At 46.0% G+C, this 16,017-nt stretch overlaps 1 protein-coding gene across 1 annotated transcript in view; it reads right to left on the bottom strand.

Annotated features, from left to right (window-relative positions):
* LOC139155673 (ryanodine receptor 1-like) overlaps positions 1–11,822 on the bottom strand; it is a 141,681-nt gene extending 129,859 nt beyond the window's left edge. Inside the window, exons 1-3 of the mRNA XM_070730915.1 lie at positions 11,754–11,822; positions 3,088–3,207; positions 1,810–1,914 (exon numbers count right to left, since the gene is read on the bottom strand). Of these exons, the coding sequence (XP_070587016.1) occupies positions 1,810–1,914; positions 3,088–3,207; positions 11,754–11,804 (276 nt within the window). The 5' untranslated portion in view covers positions 11,805–11,822. The remainder of the gene's footprint in view (positions 1–1,809; positions 1,915–3,087; positions 3,208–11,753) is intronic.
* Between the last annotated feature and the right edge of the window lie 4,195 nt (positions 11,823–16,017).

The raw sequence follows: 16,017 nt of genomic DNA, 5'->3' as shown, positions 1-16,017 counted from the left end.
CATGGTCTTCTTGAAACCTGTCCCACGTCTATTACGGGTTACATTTGAGGAGGTGGGAACCCCGAGGAAGAAACCGGGAACTGGGAGGCACACACCAAAACAGGTGGGGAGGGGAAGGTTTAGAAGGGAGGGTCGGAGGAGATGGGATCACGGCAGCGCATGAAAAGTAGCACCTACCCACTTGTCCAAGTCGACACCCTAGAGAGGGTCAGTCGGCCGATTTGAGAAGCCAAAGAAAAGAAGAGGGAGAGAAGGTGAACCATTGGTGATTACTCGAGACCGAGGGCCAACGGGCATCGCGGGATACCTGAGGCTGGCTGGATGTCTCCTTTCACCCCTTTAAAGGACACCCCCCCTCACCTTCCATTCATTCACCATTCAAGACGCCCATCGGGTTCTCCCCACTGGGAGAAAATGAAAACGATGTGCTCAGCCTCCAGTGGGGACCATAGGATCAAACCAGTGATGGTCAGGTACACAGAACTGGTAGAAAAATTTTGAATTTTTTTCTCTTTTTTCCCCTTCTGGGCTCTGGGTATGTTTTTCCTATCGCAGTAAATGAGGTTGAATGTGTATAATTTTAGAAAAGCTGTGCGTGTGTTGTGTGTGTGTACATACACATACCGTTTATATGGTAGATCATGTAGATTTTTGCGTGCCTGTGTGTAATATGTAGGTACACATATGGCATATATACACATAGAATTAAATAAGTATACTGCTCAAAAAAAAATAAAAGAAATACTCAAATAACACATCATAGATCTGAATAAATGAAATAATCTCATTGAATACTTTGTTCTGTACCAAGATGAACGTGCACAACAGCAGGTAAAATTGATGGTCACTCAGTGTGGCTTCCTTAGTTTGATTTGATTTCACAGAGGTTTGATTTACTTGGAGTTATATTGTGTTGTTTAAGTGTTCCCTTTATTTTTTTTGAGCAGTGTACATTTTGGATATTCAGTAATAGTAAATAGATAGGGAAGTTGTATTTCTTTGAGGTTAGAAACATAGAAGACTGACGGCAGAAAAAGACCTCATGGTCCATCTAGCCTGCCCTTATACTATTTCCTGTATTTTATCTTAGGGTGGATATATAGGAGAGGCCAGGCACCCTAACCCAAACCCTTGATGTGAGTGACATCAAGTTGGCCACCTTTGAGCCAGTCACATGACCTTTAAGCCACCACCCCGGTCACATGATCGTCAAGCCACTCCCACCTGGTCACATGGCCAGCAAGCCACATCTACAAAATAAGCCACACCCACAGCATGGTAGTAAAATTTTTTGCAGCCCTTCACTGGATCAAACCAGGAAGTGACTCCCTACAGGCTGCTTCTGCTGACTGTAGTTCACTAGTTCAAATCTCGCCACCGGCTCAAGGTCGACTCAGCCTTCCATCCTTCCGAGGGGGGTCAAATGAGGACCCGGATTGTTGGGGGCAAATATGCTGATTCTGTAAACCGCTTAAAGAGGGCTGTAAAAGCACTATGAAGCGGTATAAAAGTCTAAGAGCTATTGCTATGATCAGATCTTGGTTTTAGAGGGGAAATATTTTTTGCATCCCACCACTGCCGTATATCTATTTTTTTAATATGTAAAACTCAATAAATAAACTTTCTTTAAAAAGAGAGAAAAGGCTCATCTGCTCACCCTAGTAAGATACTTGTAGCTCTCTTGAATACACACACACACACACACACATATATGCGCTCTCATCCGTGCTCTTAAGTCAAGGAGGCCACGCCAAGAGCTGCCCTTCTAACTCACTTCCCACAAAGAAAGATAAATTTTCCCCTCCTTACCTCGACACCCGCTTCCACTGTATTGGCCAGCATTTCCTGCAGGGCTCGTACGGACAAAGATTGTTCCAAACTGAAGCAACATATTGCCAGATCTGGAGGGACTTTCTGCAAGGGGATAGAAAATTAGATGTGGTTTCTATTGATTTGAGTTTTGCAAACGATTTGTCACCACCAGTATAAAATTCAGCCGCCCTGAATCCTCGGAGTGGGCAGCATATAAATTCAATTAATAAAATCAAATTAAATTATTTAAATTAATTAAAATAAAAGTTTGCAGGCTCATCTAAAGTCCCAGATATGATTCCCTATTGGCCTAGTGGTTAAGGTCCCAGGTTAGAAAGCAAGAGATCCTGAATTCTAATCCTGCCTTAGCTATGAAAGCCAACTGGGTGACTTTGGGGCCAATCGCCAGGAGATTGTGAATTCTAGTTCCCATCTCAGCCAACGAAAGCGGTTGGGTGACTGTAAATCAATCAGCGGGGTTTAAATTCTAGTTCTGCCTTAGGGATGAAAGCTGGTTGGGTGACTTTGGGCCAATCACTGGGAGACGGTGAGTTCTAGTCTTGCCTCAGGCATGGAAGCCGGCTGGGTGACTTTGGGCCAATCACCAGGAGACAGTGAGTTCTAGTCCCGCCTTAGAAATGAAAGCTGGCTGGGTAACTATGGGCCAATCACCAGGAGACGGTGAGTTCTAGTCCCGCCTTAGAAATGAAAGCTGGCTGGGTAACTATGGGCCAATCACCAGGAGACGATGAGTTCTAGTCCCGCCTTAGAAATGAAAGCTGGCTGGGTAACTATGGGCCAATCACCAGGAGATGGTGAGTTCTAGTCCCGCCTTAGAAATGAAAGCTGGCTGGGTAACTATGGGCCAATCACCAGGAGACGGTGAATTCTAGTCCCACCTTAGAAGTGCAATCTGGTTAGGTGACTTTGGGCATCAAGTAGCCATGAGTTCTAGTCCTGCCTTAGCTTTAAAAGCCGGCTGGGTATCTTGGAGCTGACCCCTATTTTACCTACAACAGGGTTGTTGTAGGGAAAATAGGAGTAGGAAGGAGCATGATGAATGTTCACCATACTTATAAAGTCATAAAGGCAGGATTTAAAAAAATCTAACAAAGAACTACATGAAAAAACCTAGTCCAATCTAGCCCATCTACCCAATGGGACGACTCAGTTCCCAGTAGGAAAGCCGGCAGCCGCAGGTCATGGAGGGCAGGTTAAGCTGTTGTTTATCCCCCTTTCCAGTCCCACACCTGTGTCACCTGCCTCGGTACGCACCTGAGCATTAGACGTACGTTCCAGAAAACACAGCCGATTTCCAAAGCCTTCGGTAGCCAGGCATAACTTCAGCTGTTCGTTGAAGACGACAGTGGAACACTGAAGGACCACCTCATCGTCCTGAGAGAGGGAAAAATAATAATTACATTATGTTATAACGTGTGTTATGTTACGTTATATATTATATTCGGAATTATACATCTTTTAAGTCAGGAGTCTCCAACCTTGGCAACTTTAAGAGTTGTGGACTTCAACTCCCAGAATTCCACAGCCAGTTTTGCTGGATGAGGAATTCTGGGAGTTGAAGTCCACACGGCTTAAAGTTGTCACTGTGGGTTGAGGAATTCTGGGAATTGAAGTCCACACATCTTAAAGTCGCCAGGCTCGGCTGAGGAATTCTGGGAGTTGAAGTCCACGCATCTTAATGTCGTCGGTGTTGGCTGAGGAATTCTGGGAGTTGAAGTCCACGCATCTTAATGTCGTCGGTGTTGGCTGAGGAATTCTGGGAGTTGAAGTCCACGCATCTTAAAGTCGCCAGGCTTGGCTGTGGAATTCTGGGAGTTGAAGTCCAGAAGTCTTAGTCGCCAGGCTTGGCTGTGGAATTCTGGGAGTTGAAGTCCAGAAGTCTTAGTCGCCAGGCTTGGCTGTGGAATTCTGGGAGTTGAAGTCCAGAAGTCTTAGTCGCCAGGCTTGGCTGTGGAATTCTGGGAGTTGAAGTCCACCCATCTTAAAGTCGCCAGGCTTGGCTGTGGAATTCTGGGAGTGGAAGTCCACACATCTTAAAGTCGCCAGGCTTGGCTGTGGAATTCTGGGAGTTGAAGTCCACACGACCTAAAGTTGCCGAGGTTGGAAACCCCTGTTTTAGATCACAACAGGAATATGAAAGTGCTCCTCTTCAAAAAAATATTTTTTCGAACTTGGCAACCATGCTGGCTGGGGAACCTTTGGAGTTGCAGTCCGCCCATCTTAAATTTCGAAAGTTGAAAACAGTGCCTCCACCCCACTCTGCATGTGGTCAACTTAAAACCCTAGTAAGGCCACACTTGGAATCCTGCAAAAACTTTGGTCTCGATAGCACACAAAAAAAGAGATGTTGAGATTTTAGAAAAAGTTCAGAGAAGAGCAACTAAGTTTGATCAAAGGCCTGGGGACTAAAACATATGAAGAATAGCTGCAGGATTTGGGTTTGGCTAGGAAAGAAGGACTGGAGAGGACATGATAGCAGTATTTGAGGGGCTGCCACAAAGAGGAGGGGGGGTCAATCTACTTTCCAAAGCACCAGAAAGTAAGATAGGAATTAATAGATAGAAACTAATCAACGAGGGAAACAACCTGGAACGAAGGAGAAACTTCCTAACAATGAGAACAATTAACCAGCGGAACAGCTTGCCACCAGAAATCGTAGGAGCTCCATCAATGGAGGCTTTTTAGAATCCAGTCTAAACACCCGGCTGATTGCGGGACAACCCATCATTGGAACAAACATCCAGCCGACATGGTTCGTCAATCCACAGTCACTGAATTTAAACATGCCTGGGATAAACATAGATCCATCCTAAGACAAAATACAGGGAATAGTAGAAGGGCAGACTAGATGGACCAGGGGGTCTTTTTCTGCCGTCAATCTTCTATGTTTCTATCATTTATGAAACCTGTCGGTCAGCAGACTCCAAACAACTCTAAGTGACTCACGACAAACAAAACCAAGAAATCGCAATAATAAAATCCGAAAACATGAAAAACTAAGATGAACGTGGAGATCGGCTGTTCCTCTAATCATGGCTTCCAGATTTTTTTTAAAAAATAAAACAAAAATAATCAAATTTCAGACATCTTCCGGTCTAGAAAAATCTATTTTTTTTTCTTGCTGGAACTTCCTGTCCGTTTAACAACTCCCACCCCTCCATTCCAAAATCAGAATTGAAGTGGTAGATGCTAGAGTAGTAGATGCTTGGAACAAACTTCCAGCAGACATGGTTGGTCAATCCACAGGAACTGAATATTAAACATGCCTGGGATAAACATAGATCCACCCTAAGATAAAATACAGGAAATAGCATAAGGGCAGACTAGATGGGCCAGGAGGTCTTTTTCTGCCGTCAATCTTATATGAAGTACAGTGTTCCCTCGATTTTCGTGGGTTCGAACTTCGCGAAAAGTCTATGCAACGGTTTTTCAAAAATATTACAGTAATTAAAAAATACTTCCCAGGTTTTTTTCCTATACCACGGTTTTTCCCACCCAATGATGTAATATGTCATTGCCAAACTTTCGTCTGCTTTTAATAAATATTTTTTAAAATAAACCTTAATAAATAAACATGGTGAGTAATAATCTAAATGGTTGCTAAGGGAATGGAAAATTGCAATTTAGGGGTTTAAAGTGTTATGGGAAGGTTTGTGATACTGTTCATAGCCAAAAATAGTGTATTTACTTCCGCATCTCTACTTCGCGGAAATTCGACTTTTGCGGGCGGTCTCGGAACGCCTCCCCCGCGAAAAGCGAGGGAACACTGTAGTGCAAAGCCGGCTTCGTTCAAGACCACCCAACTGGACTTTCCGAGGGAGAAGACTTCCCTATCAGCCCGGCTGCCAAAACTGGCAACCTTCATCGATCAAGGGCAGCGTGAAGGGGAAAAAAAACACAACAGCAGCAGCACCAGTGCAGGGAATTAAAAGACAGAGAGGCACATGCGTACCAGCCGAAGTTGCGCAACCAAGCATGGAGACCTTGGAACGCAGCCACGATGGGGAAGGTGACTCAAGAAGGAGCCAGGAAGGGGACATCGGCGTCATCCATCCAGCTGACAGGTGCTTCTCCACCCTGCTGGTGTCGGCGACGCGGGGCGAGAATCGTCACCATCTACTTTTAATGACGTCATCATCCCTTGCGAGGTGGAGAATGAGCAACTGATAGGAGTTACTAGGGTGTTTTAATGTCCGGATGCCTTTCTTGTCACCAACAAGGAGTTCTGTTCAGTAGATATTTATTTATCTGTCTGCCCGTCCGACCATCCATCCATTCATTGATTTACTTGGAATTATATTCTGTTGTTTAAGTGTTCCCTTTATTTTTTTGAGCAGTGTATATATCTATATATATATGTTTTCGTAGATTTTCACGGGTACAGGTGTGACTGTCTTGGCATATTCGGGTTTCTTCCCGTGTAGGATTCAGAAACTTCTGGCGACATTTCGACGAGGTCCCACTCGTCATCTTCAGGCTGGTGCTTCTGTCCTTGTTCTAGGGCGAACACAGCGGGACCTGAGCTGCCTTCCCTCTATAAATACTGGTGGCTGGGTGTGGTTTGATGGCTGAGCAATTGCCTGCTGTGTAGAAACTTCCTGGTGAGTCAGTGGGGTAACACCTGGGGTCGTTGATGTAACTGAGGTATGCTGATTAGTTAGGGGTGATATCCTGAGTAATTGGAGCTTGCAGGCTACTTAGTTGTTTTGCAATGTGTGTTCTGTCTATATATATATATATATATATATCCATATATACCTTCCTTTTCATTATTAGCAAAAACATGCTACATACAAATCTAATAAATTATGTATTATTAATATTATTAATATTATTATTATTATTATTATTATTATTATTATTACTACATATTCAGGTCTTTTCCTGTGTAAGATTGATAGAATCTTGGCGATGTTTTGTCGAGGTCCCACTCATCGTCTTCAGGCTGGGGCTTTTGGCTTCGTGCTAGGGCCTAGCACACCCTAGCACGAAGCCAAAAGCACCAGCCCGAAGACAACGAGATTCTATCAATCTAAGATTCTATCAATCTTACATGTGAAAAGACCCAAACACATCAAACACATACATACACATGTAAAAACTAAAATGTGCCATGATATACCTCCTGTCACTCAGAGCCCCCCCCCCTTTCCCGCCCGTCTCATCCCATCTGGCTGATCTTCAAACCAAGCCAGCCCTCGCCCGTCGCCCATCCTGGCTTCAGGCCCTGGAGATCAGGTTCCTTGGCAGCCTATTTCGGCCCCGGGAATGTGCACCCTCAGCAGCGGCTTGCGCGAAAGACGTCCTTCCCCTCTCCCAAGCCGGGCTGAATTTAGGGTCTATTAAACCCCCTAAACCCCACAGATGAGGAAGGGGCTCCAAGGGGCTCGCAACCAAAACTGCCGGCTGGGGAATTCTGGAAATTGAAATCCGGACCCTTTTCAAAGTCTCCGAAGTTGAAACCGAACCCACTGCTGAACAACAACCTTCAAGCTCCCCCCAGATCTGAGTTCAAACTGAACCCACGAGAGTCCAAATTAAAAATGGAATCCTTTGGGGGAAAATTGCCCGTTTGGAGGATGGCTGGGAATTTTGGATTTATTTTTTTTTTGAGCCAGGAAGAATAATAATTGAGGGGGGGGAAATTGAGAAACAAAACGATGAAACTTCCTCTTCCCAGCCCCCATGTTTCTCACCCACCATCGTTCCCCATTCCCATGGGCCCGGACGAGGGGGGGAATGGGTATTTTTGGTCTCTGCACCTGTTCGAAGCCATTCCTAAAACTCCGGCTGAGCACATAGCTCAGAGTCCGGGGAACTTGCTGACATCTAAACACACTCACACACATGCCTTCCAGACTGCTCCAGAGTGACTTTCGGGCAAAACAGACCTGAGGGTACATTTTGCACCAAAGGTGAACAGGAAAGACCTGTAACTCCCAACTACCCAAACAGCATGGAATTTAAAACAAAAAAATTGTGCAAAAACTGTGCACGTCGCCAGGCTACTTAGCTGCGCAACATGGCGTTTGCCACTCACCCTTTTTCTTGAAAATAAAATAAATACAGCAGTTGTGCAATTCATCACGGGGTTTAAATATTTCCAGTCTCCAAGTAATAATAATAACAATAACAACAACAACAACAACAGAGTTGGAAGGGACCTTGGAGGTCTTCTAGTCCAACCCCCTGCTTAGGGAGGAAACCCTACACTACTTCAGACAGATGGTTATACAGCATCCGCTTAAAAACGTCCAGTGTTGGAACATTCACAACTTCTGGAGGCAATGTCTGTTCCACGGATTAATTGTTCTAACTGTCAGGAAATTTCTCCTGAGTTCTAAGTTGCTTCTCTCCTTGTTTAGTTTCCACCCATTGCTTCTTGTCTTTGGTGCAGATGCTCTCAGTGTACATAAAAGAAAATATCCATTTAAAGCCCTTCATGGCATCAGACCAGAATACCTCCGAGACCGCCTTCTGCCGCACGAATCCCAGCCTATTAGGTCCCGTAGAGTTGTCCTTCTCCAGATCCCGTCGACTAAACAATATCGTCTGGCAGGACCCAGGGGAAGAGCCTTCTCTGTGGCGGCCCCGACCCTCTGGAACCAACTCCCCCCAGAGAGTAGGACTGGCCCCACCCTCCTCGCCTTTCGCAAGTCATCTTTGCCACCAGGCATGGGGAAATTAAGACACCTACCCAATTGTCAAGGTTGGTGTATGGTTTGATTGGATTGTGTGATTATTTTATTATAAGGGTTTTAAATTGTATTTTTTTAAAAATTGGATTTGTACACTGTTTATGTTGTTGTGAGCTGCCCCAAGTCTTCGAAGAGGGGCAGCACACAAATCTAATAAATTATTATTATTATTTGTCCAGAATTGTAAGGTACAACACTTAATGATTTTCATGTTTGCATATCTTAGAGTTGCCAAGTATAAAAAACATTGTGCTAGAGCAGAGGTCTTCAAACTTGGCCACTTTAAGACTTGTGGACTTCAACCTTCAGAATTCTCCAGCCAGCTAGCTGGAGAATTCTGAAAGTTGAAGTCCATAAGTCTTAAAGTTGCCAAGTTTGAGGACCCCTGTGCTAAAACATCTCTCTCTCTCACACACACACACACATTCTTATATTCTCATATCACAAAACCCAGCTGGGCGATTTTGAGCCAGACGCTTGCTCTCAGCCCTAAGAAGCCAGCAATGGCTAACCATCCTTGAAAACGCTATTAAGGAAACCGATTTCTCCAGGCGGATTCCAGCAGTTAAGGCCGACTTGGCTTGTAGGAGCAACTGTGGTCCTAAACCTGAGAAGGCCGTTTGTAAGGAAGGGCCCTCAGCTGTCAACCCAAGATAAATAAAGGTTAGTAACCAGAGAAGGTGCAGTACGGGCCGCAGTTTCCCCATGACTCTCTATGGAAGCGAAGGAAGAGAAGAAAACTTGAAAAAGCCTGGGGGTCTTTGGACTGAGGGGTTGGAAGAGATTCCCGAGGATTCTGTGGACGGCCCAGAAAAGAAACCGGTCGATCTCTCAACAAACGAGCCCAGAATTCTTACCCAAGGGAGAAATTGTCCTTGGGACACATTGTACAAAAACTCCAGTTTCTGGAGCAGGATTTAATGTCGAGGGAAGGAGGGAAGGGGAGGGAGGGAAGAAAGAAGGAGTAGGAGGAGGAGAGGGAGGGAGGGAAGAAGGAAGGAGAGAGGGAGGGAGGGAAGGAAAGAGGGAGGGAAGAAGGAGAAGGAAGGAGGGAGGGAAGGAGAAGGAAGGAAGGAGGGAGGGAGGCAAGAAAGGAAGGAGGGAGGTAGAAGGGAGGGAGGGACGGAGGAGAAAAGAAAGGGAAAGGAGGAGAGAAGGAAAGAAAGGAAGAGGAAGAAAAAGGAAGGATGGATTGAAGGAAGGAAGGAAAAGATAAAAGAAAGGAAAGGGAAAAGGAAAGGGGAAGGAGGAGAGAGGGAAAGAAAGAAAGAGAAAGAAAAAGGAAGGAAGGATGGAAGGAATAAAAAGAGAAAAGAAAGGAAAGGGAAAAGGGAAGAGAAAGGAGAAGAGAGGTAGAGAAGGAAGAAAGAGAAGGGAGGGAGGGGAAGGAGGAGGAATCGAACCCAGCACCCTCCTCTAAGTCCTGAGACGCCACCTGTTCTCAGGCAGCTTGGCCGCTCAGAATCCATCTGCCTTGGAATAGGAACGGACTCTAATTTTAGTCCCACTCCCCGAGCCCTGGCAGGGAGGAAAAAGAGGGCAAAACTTCAACGGCAGTGCGGAAAAAAGATAGACTTTTCCTAGCTGTGGTTGTTCTGGATTACAGCCATTCTGGGTCTCCCTTCGTGCTTCATCGGCCCTGCCTGTCCTTGGTGATTCCCAAATCCTGTGCAGCTGATTCCCACAAAAGTGGAATAAACAGACCCACGATTGGCAAGGGAGCTTATAAACTCAAAACACAAAAGGTGCTGCTTTAAAAGGTTCAAAAAGGTTCAGGAGGGAAGTGATTTTAATAGGGAAGTGAACCCAAGAACAAGGGGGCACAATCTGAGGTCAGTTGGGGGAAAGATCAGAAGCAGTGGGTGAGAAAATATTATTTGACTGAAAGAGCAGTAGATGCTTGGAACAAACTTACAGTAGACGTGGTTGGTCAATCCACAGTCACTGAATTTAAACAGGCCTGGGATAAACATGCATCCTAAGATAAAAAACAGTAGAAGGGCAGACTAGATGGACCAGGAGGTCTTTTTCTGCCATCAATCTTCTATGTTTCTATTTAGGGAGAGACAGAAAGAGAGACTCAGAGGAAGGCAGGGAAGAAGGAAGGAAGGAAGGAAGGAGAAAGAAAGGAGAGAGGGAGGAGAAAGAAACAAGGAAGGAAATAATAGAAGGGCAGACTAGACCAGTGTTTCCCAACCTTGGCAACTTGAAGATATCTGGACTTCAACTCCCAGAATTCCCCATCCAGCCTTCACTGGCTGGGGAATTCTGGGAGTTGAAGTCCAGATGTCTTCAAGTTGCCAAGGTTGGGAAACACTGGACTAGATGGACCAGGAGCTCTTTTTCTGCCGTCAATCTCCTTATGTTTCCTTGTCGGCTGTCGTTACTGAAAGGGGAAGGAGAAAGAGAGGACGCCCCAAGGTTGTGTGGATGTGGGCCAAGGAGGATAAGAAGAGGGGGATTGTTCACCCCACCCCAAAACCTGGCCCTGAATGACCTGCGGCCCCCTCCCTTCCTCTCCGGCTCTTCTCCTCTTCTAGGTTGCCCACATTTTGGGCCCAGAAGACCAACTCTTTCCAGCTGTGTCGGGCTAGGACATCCAGCCCCCCCAAAGAAGAGAGGGAGGGGATCCCTCCCATGAAAAGCCCCCAACCCAAATCCAACTTTCCCCAAGCGGGAAAGCAGGTGACCCCAGACTTCCTTTTCCTCCTCGGTGAGGGGGCACTGGAATCCCCATCCCAGTGCCCCCAATTATTAGGGGTCCCTTTCAGATGGCCCCAGCCTTCCTCCTCCTCTTCCTCCTGGGTGCCCCCCAGCCCAAGTTGCCCCAATTCCTGCGGGTCCCTCCAGGTGACCCCAGCCTTCCTCCTCCTCGGTGCCCCCCATTCCAGTGACCCACAATTCCTGGACGCCCCTGTCAGATGACCCCAGCCTTCCTCCTCCTCCTCGGTGCCCTTCAGCCCAAATCACCCCAATCCTTGGGGGTCCTTCCAGGCGACCCCAGCCTTCCTCCTCCTCCTCCTCCTCCTCCTGGGTGCCCCTCAACCCAAGTTGCCCCAATTCCTATGGGGCCCTTCCAACCAACCCCTTCTTCCTCCACCTCCTCCTCCTCGGTGCAACTCAGCCCAAAGCCCCCCAATTCCTGGACGACCCTTCCAGAGGACCCCTTCCCCCTTCCCACAGCCTTCCTCCTCCTCCTCGGTGCCCCCCAGCCCCGCTCACCGTCCTCAGAAACTGCACATCGTCCTCCCCTTCGCCGCCTCCTTCGGCCATGGCGGGGCTGGGCTGGGCTGGCGGGGCTCGGCGGCGGCGGGAGCCGGCCGGGGGTGTTGCGGCGGCAGCAGCCGGGGGAAGCTCCTGCGGACACACTAAGCGGCCGGCCGGGCTCCGCCAGCAGCTCCAGCCGGCCAGCCGTCCCCGCCCCCCGGCCCGCCCCTTGCAAGGAGGGGAGAGGAAGGGGAGACGGCCGCCGCCCGGTGGAGCCTCCCGGGCCAGGAGCAGTCTATCGCGGGCGGCGCTGCTGCTGGGGGCCGGTGCGTAGGAGCGCCTCCTCTCCACACCTGGCGGCTGCCCCGCCCTCCTTTCCTTCCCTCGGGGTCTCTGGGTCTCCCCTTCCCCACCTTGGCAGCCCCTGACACGGGTCCTTAGTCACGTGGAGGTGTGTGTGGCTGCTCTATTAACAGAGTTGGAAGGGACCTTGGAGGTCTTCTAGTCCAGTGTTTCCCAACCTTGGCCACTTGAAGATATTCGGACTTCAACTCCCAGAAGGCCCCAGCCAGCGAATGCTGGGAGTTGAAGTCCAGATATCTTCAAGTGGCCAAGGTTGGGAAACACTGGACTAGGCCAAACTACCACCACCACCTCACCACCTCATGATTGTGAGGCAAATATTTCACCTGTCTAGGCCCCACAGGAATTAATCCTAGACCCTACATCTGCCTCTATCTAGGATTGACCTCACCCCCTCATGATTGTGAGGCGAAAGTTTCACCTCTAGGCCGCAGAGGTTCATCCCTAAGCCATGGTTAATCCTAGACCCTACATCTGCCTCTATCTAGGATTGATCTCGCAACCTCCAAGTCTTCGGAGAAGGGTAGCATATACCATAAATCTAATAAATAATAATAACCTCCTAATTGTGAGGCCAAAGCTTCGCCTCTAGGCCACAGAGGTTCATCCCTAAACTTTGGTTTATACCAAGCTATAATGCCCAAGCTTTACAGGTAGTGCTCAACTTACAAATTTAGTGACCATTTGAAATTACCACAGAACTGGGAAAAAAGGGACTTGGGACCATTTTTTGCACTTGCTGCATCCCCCATGGTCACATGACTGACATTCCGACAACAAGCCTCCTTGGGGCCACTCTAGGAATCTCCTGGGAGGAAACAGCCTTCACCCTCTCTGTGGTTTCCCCAATCGCACGCATTATTTGCTTTTACATTGATTCCTATGGGAAAAATTGCTTCTTACAAACTTTTCTACTTAGGAACCTGGTCACGGAACGAATTAAGTAAGTAGAGGTACCCAACTGTACTGAAACGATCTCCTCATGATAACAGAATAACAAGTGTTGGAAGGGACCTTGGAGGTCATCTAGTCCAACCCGCACCCCACTCCAAGCAGGAGATTGGAAGAGTTGCTCCATTAATTAGCCAGTTGATAGAATAACCAGGGATGGTGGTGGTGATGGTAAACCAGGAATGAGAATAAAACGAGGTCTCCAATCTTGACAAATTGAAGACTTGTGGTCGTGGACTTCAACTCCCAGAATTCCTCAGGCAAAGCAAACTGGCTGAGGAATTCTGGGAGTTGAAGTCCCTAAGTCTTTGAAGTGGCCAAGGTCAGAGACCCTTGACGTAGATGACCTTTCTGGCCTCTTCTACCTGTAACTCTATCATTCATGGATTTATTTATTTATTTATTGGATTTGTATGCCGCCCCTCTCCGTAGACTCAGGGAGGCTAACAACAGTAATAAAGACAGCATATAACAATCCAATATTAAAACAGTTAAAAACCCTTATTATAAAACCAAACATACATACAGACATACCATGCATAAAATTGTAAAGGCCTAGGGGGAAAGAGGATCTCAGTTCCCCCATGCCTTGCGGCAGAGGTGGGTTTTAAGAAGCTTACGAAAGGCAAGGAGGGTGGGGGCAATTCTAATCTCTGGGGGGGAGTTGGTTCCAGAGGGCCGGGGCCGCCACAGAGAAGGCTCTTTCTTCCCCTGGATGATGCAAAACGGTTCGAAATCATCTTCTGCAGTGCCGTTGTAACTTCAAATGTTCACTAAACAAACTGATGTACTTCGAGGTTTACCTGCAATTTTAAAATCTGTTTTGGTCCATCTCTGGCAATACACCAATAGAATATTTCCAAGATCAGAAATGTTGCATAAAATACGTCCTGCTAAAAATCCCCGGTCCCTGCAGACCTGTGAAATTGATTTGTTCCTAGACGATGCTAAATTTATAGCCTCCGTCCTTCTTTTGTGTGATATAAAAGCTGGTGTATTCTTTTGGCTAATTAATTGAGAGTCCTTTATAAATGATTTGCCCTCTTTTTTGGGGGCTCTTCCAATTGAATCCTGGGCACTTTTCAGAGGGCAAACTTGCTTTCTAGTGGAAGGAGTCAAGCGAAGTCAAAGCCGTTGGCGTACCATGAATTTAGAAGCTGGAATGTAAAGAAACGAAGAGGATTGTGCTATATAAAGCACTCCCAGGGAATTAATTTAATATCCCGAGTCTATAAAAAGCTGTGATGTGTTGACCCTTTGATTCTTTCTTTTTAGACTTTTTTTTTGCCTCCGTAGAGATAAATGGGTTGCTTTTTAAAAAAAAAACCCACAAAAGTTTCTATTTAATTAGCAATAGATTATTATTTAAATATTTTTAATTATTATCATTAAATAATTTAATAATTTAATATTAAAATATAAAAAATAATGTTTATTTTTCTTAGCCCATTTACATCATAAATAATTTAATAATTATTAATAATTGTTTATTTAATTTTTTTAAAAAATAATTGATTATTTAATTATCCTGTTGAAGAAAAGTGGTGCATTACTTTCTGGGCGACTCTTGCTTGAACCGAAAAAAGGAACTTTCGGTCGAACGGAGGTTTTGCCTTTTATAGTTTTACAAAGGGAGGCGGTTCTTGGAATCAAAGGGCTACTTTTAAGGATTTTGTGGAAAGGTCCCTGCTGCTTTAATGGGTTTGCTTTGTGCATTTTTTCCAAAAGGATTCATTTATTTTTCGCTTAGCACCGGAGGGTTTTTTTTTTTTACAAAAAAGGTGCCAGCTTACGGAACAGACATTCACTGGGATTTTTTAAATCGTGGTTTAACTGAGCAGCTTCAAACCCTACGGGTCCGTCAGAGGCATTAAACCGGGCAGGTTCCCAATATAGTATCTGGCGTTGCCACAGGAATATTTTTACAGTATATCCGTAGGCTCTAGGGCTGTAAGCCAGCGGAGTTCAACCCTGGCGATTTAAAGGCCTCTGGACTTCAACTCCCAGAATTCCTCAGCTAGGATTTTGGGCCAATCACCAGGAGACTGTGAGTTCTAGTCCCGTCTTAGATATGAAAGCGGCTGGGTGACTTTGGGCCAGTCTCTCTCTCATCCCCACAACCCCCACAAAAATTGTTGTGGGGAATCAGAAATAAAAAGGACTGTTAGATACGTTCTCCACCTTGAGAGGCTTATAAAAAGATAAGAAACATAGGAGACAAATAGATAAAAAAACATTCATGCCGGAAGTAATCTTGATCGAACTGTCTGTCCATGTCAAATTACTGTAAATGTCCTCCTCCTTTGACATCCCTTTGCTGCTGCCTTTTGAAAGTATTTGTTGGAGTGATTGTCTCGACCGACAGCATTCAAGAGAAGCCTAGCTTTTACGTGAATGTGTCAATCACAGTTGTGAGTCTCATCAAAGTTCAGGGCCTGCGTTTATGCAACCTGGCTGGTTCTCCTGCGTTTCCAAACACTTGGATCTTAGAAAGGATTTTGCACAGAGAAATTAATCAAACCATTATGACGAGGATAAGGGAAGGGCTGCAATTTTTTTTACTACCGCTCTGTGGGCGTGGTTTATTTTGTGGGTGTGGCTTGCTGGCCATGTGACCAAGTGGGAATGGTTTGATGATCATGTGACCAAGGGTGGCTTAAAGGTCATGTTACTGGCTTAAAGGTGGCCAACTTGATTTCACTCCCATCAAGGGTTAGGGTCAGAGTGCCTGGCCTCTCCTCGCCTCAAAGAGATACAATTTAATTAATCAATCGATCAATTAATTCATATTTTTTGCAGTTAAGTTTGGAGCGGTTGACATTTAGTTTAAAAGGATTTCGTGCTCGTGTGTTGTTGAGGTTGAAGGTGAAGTAGTTGTTAACAGGTAGGACATTTTGGTATATGATTTTATGAACTATAATCAAGTCGGAACGGAGACGACGGAGTTGTAAGTTGTCTAAACCAA

Source organism: Erythrolamprus reginae, unplaced genomic scaffold (assembly GCF_031021105.1).
Source record: "Erythrolamprus reginae isolate rEryReg1 unplaced genomic scaffold, rEryReg1.hap1 H_43, whole genome shotgun sequence".
Lineage (NCBI taxonomy): Eukaryota > Metazoa > Chordata > Lepidosauria > Squamata > Dipsadidae > Erythrolamprus > Erythrolamprus reginae.
Note: the sequence above shows the minus strand (reverse complement) of the source record. Positions and strands in the feature narration are given on the sequence as shown.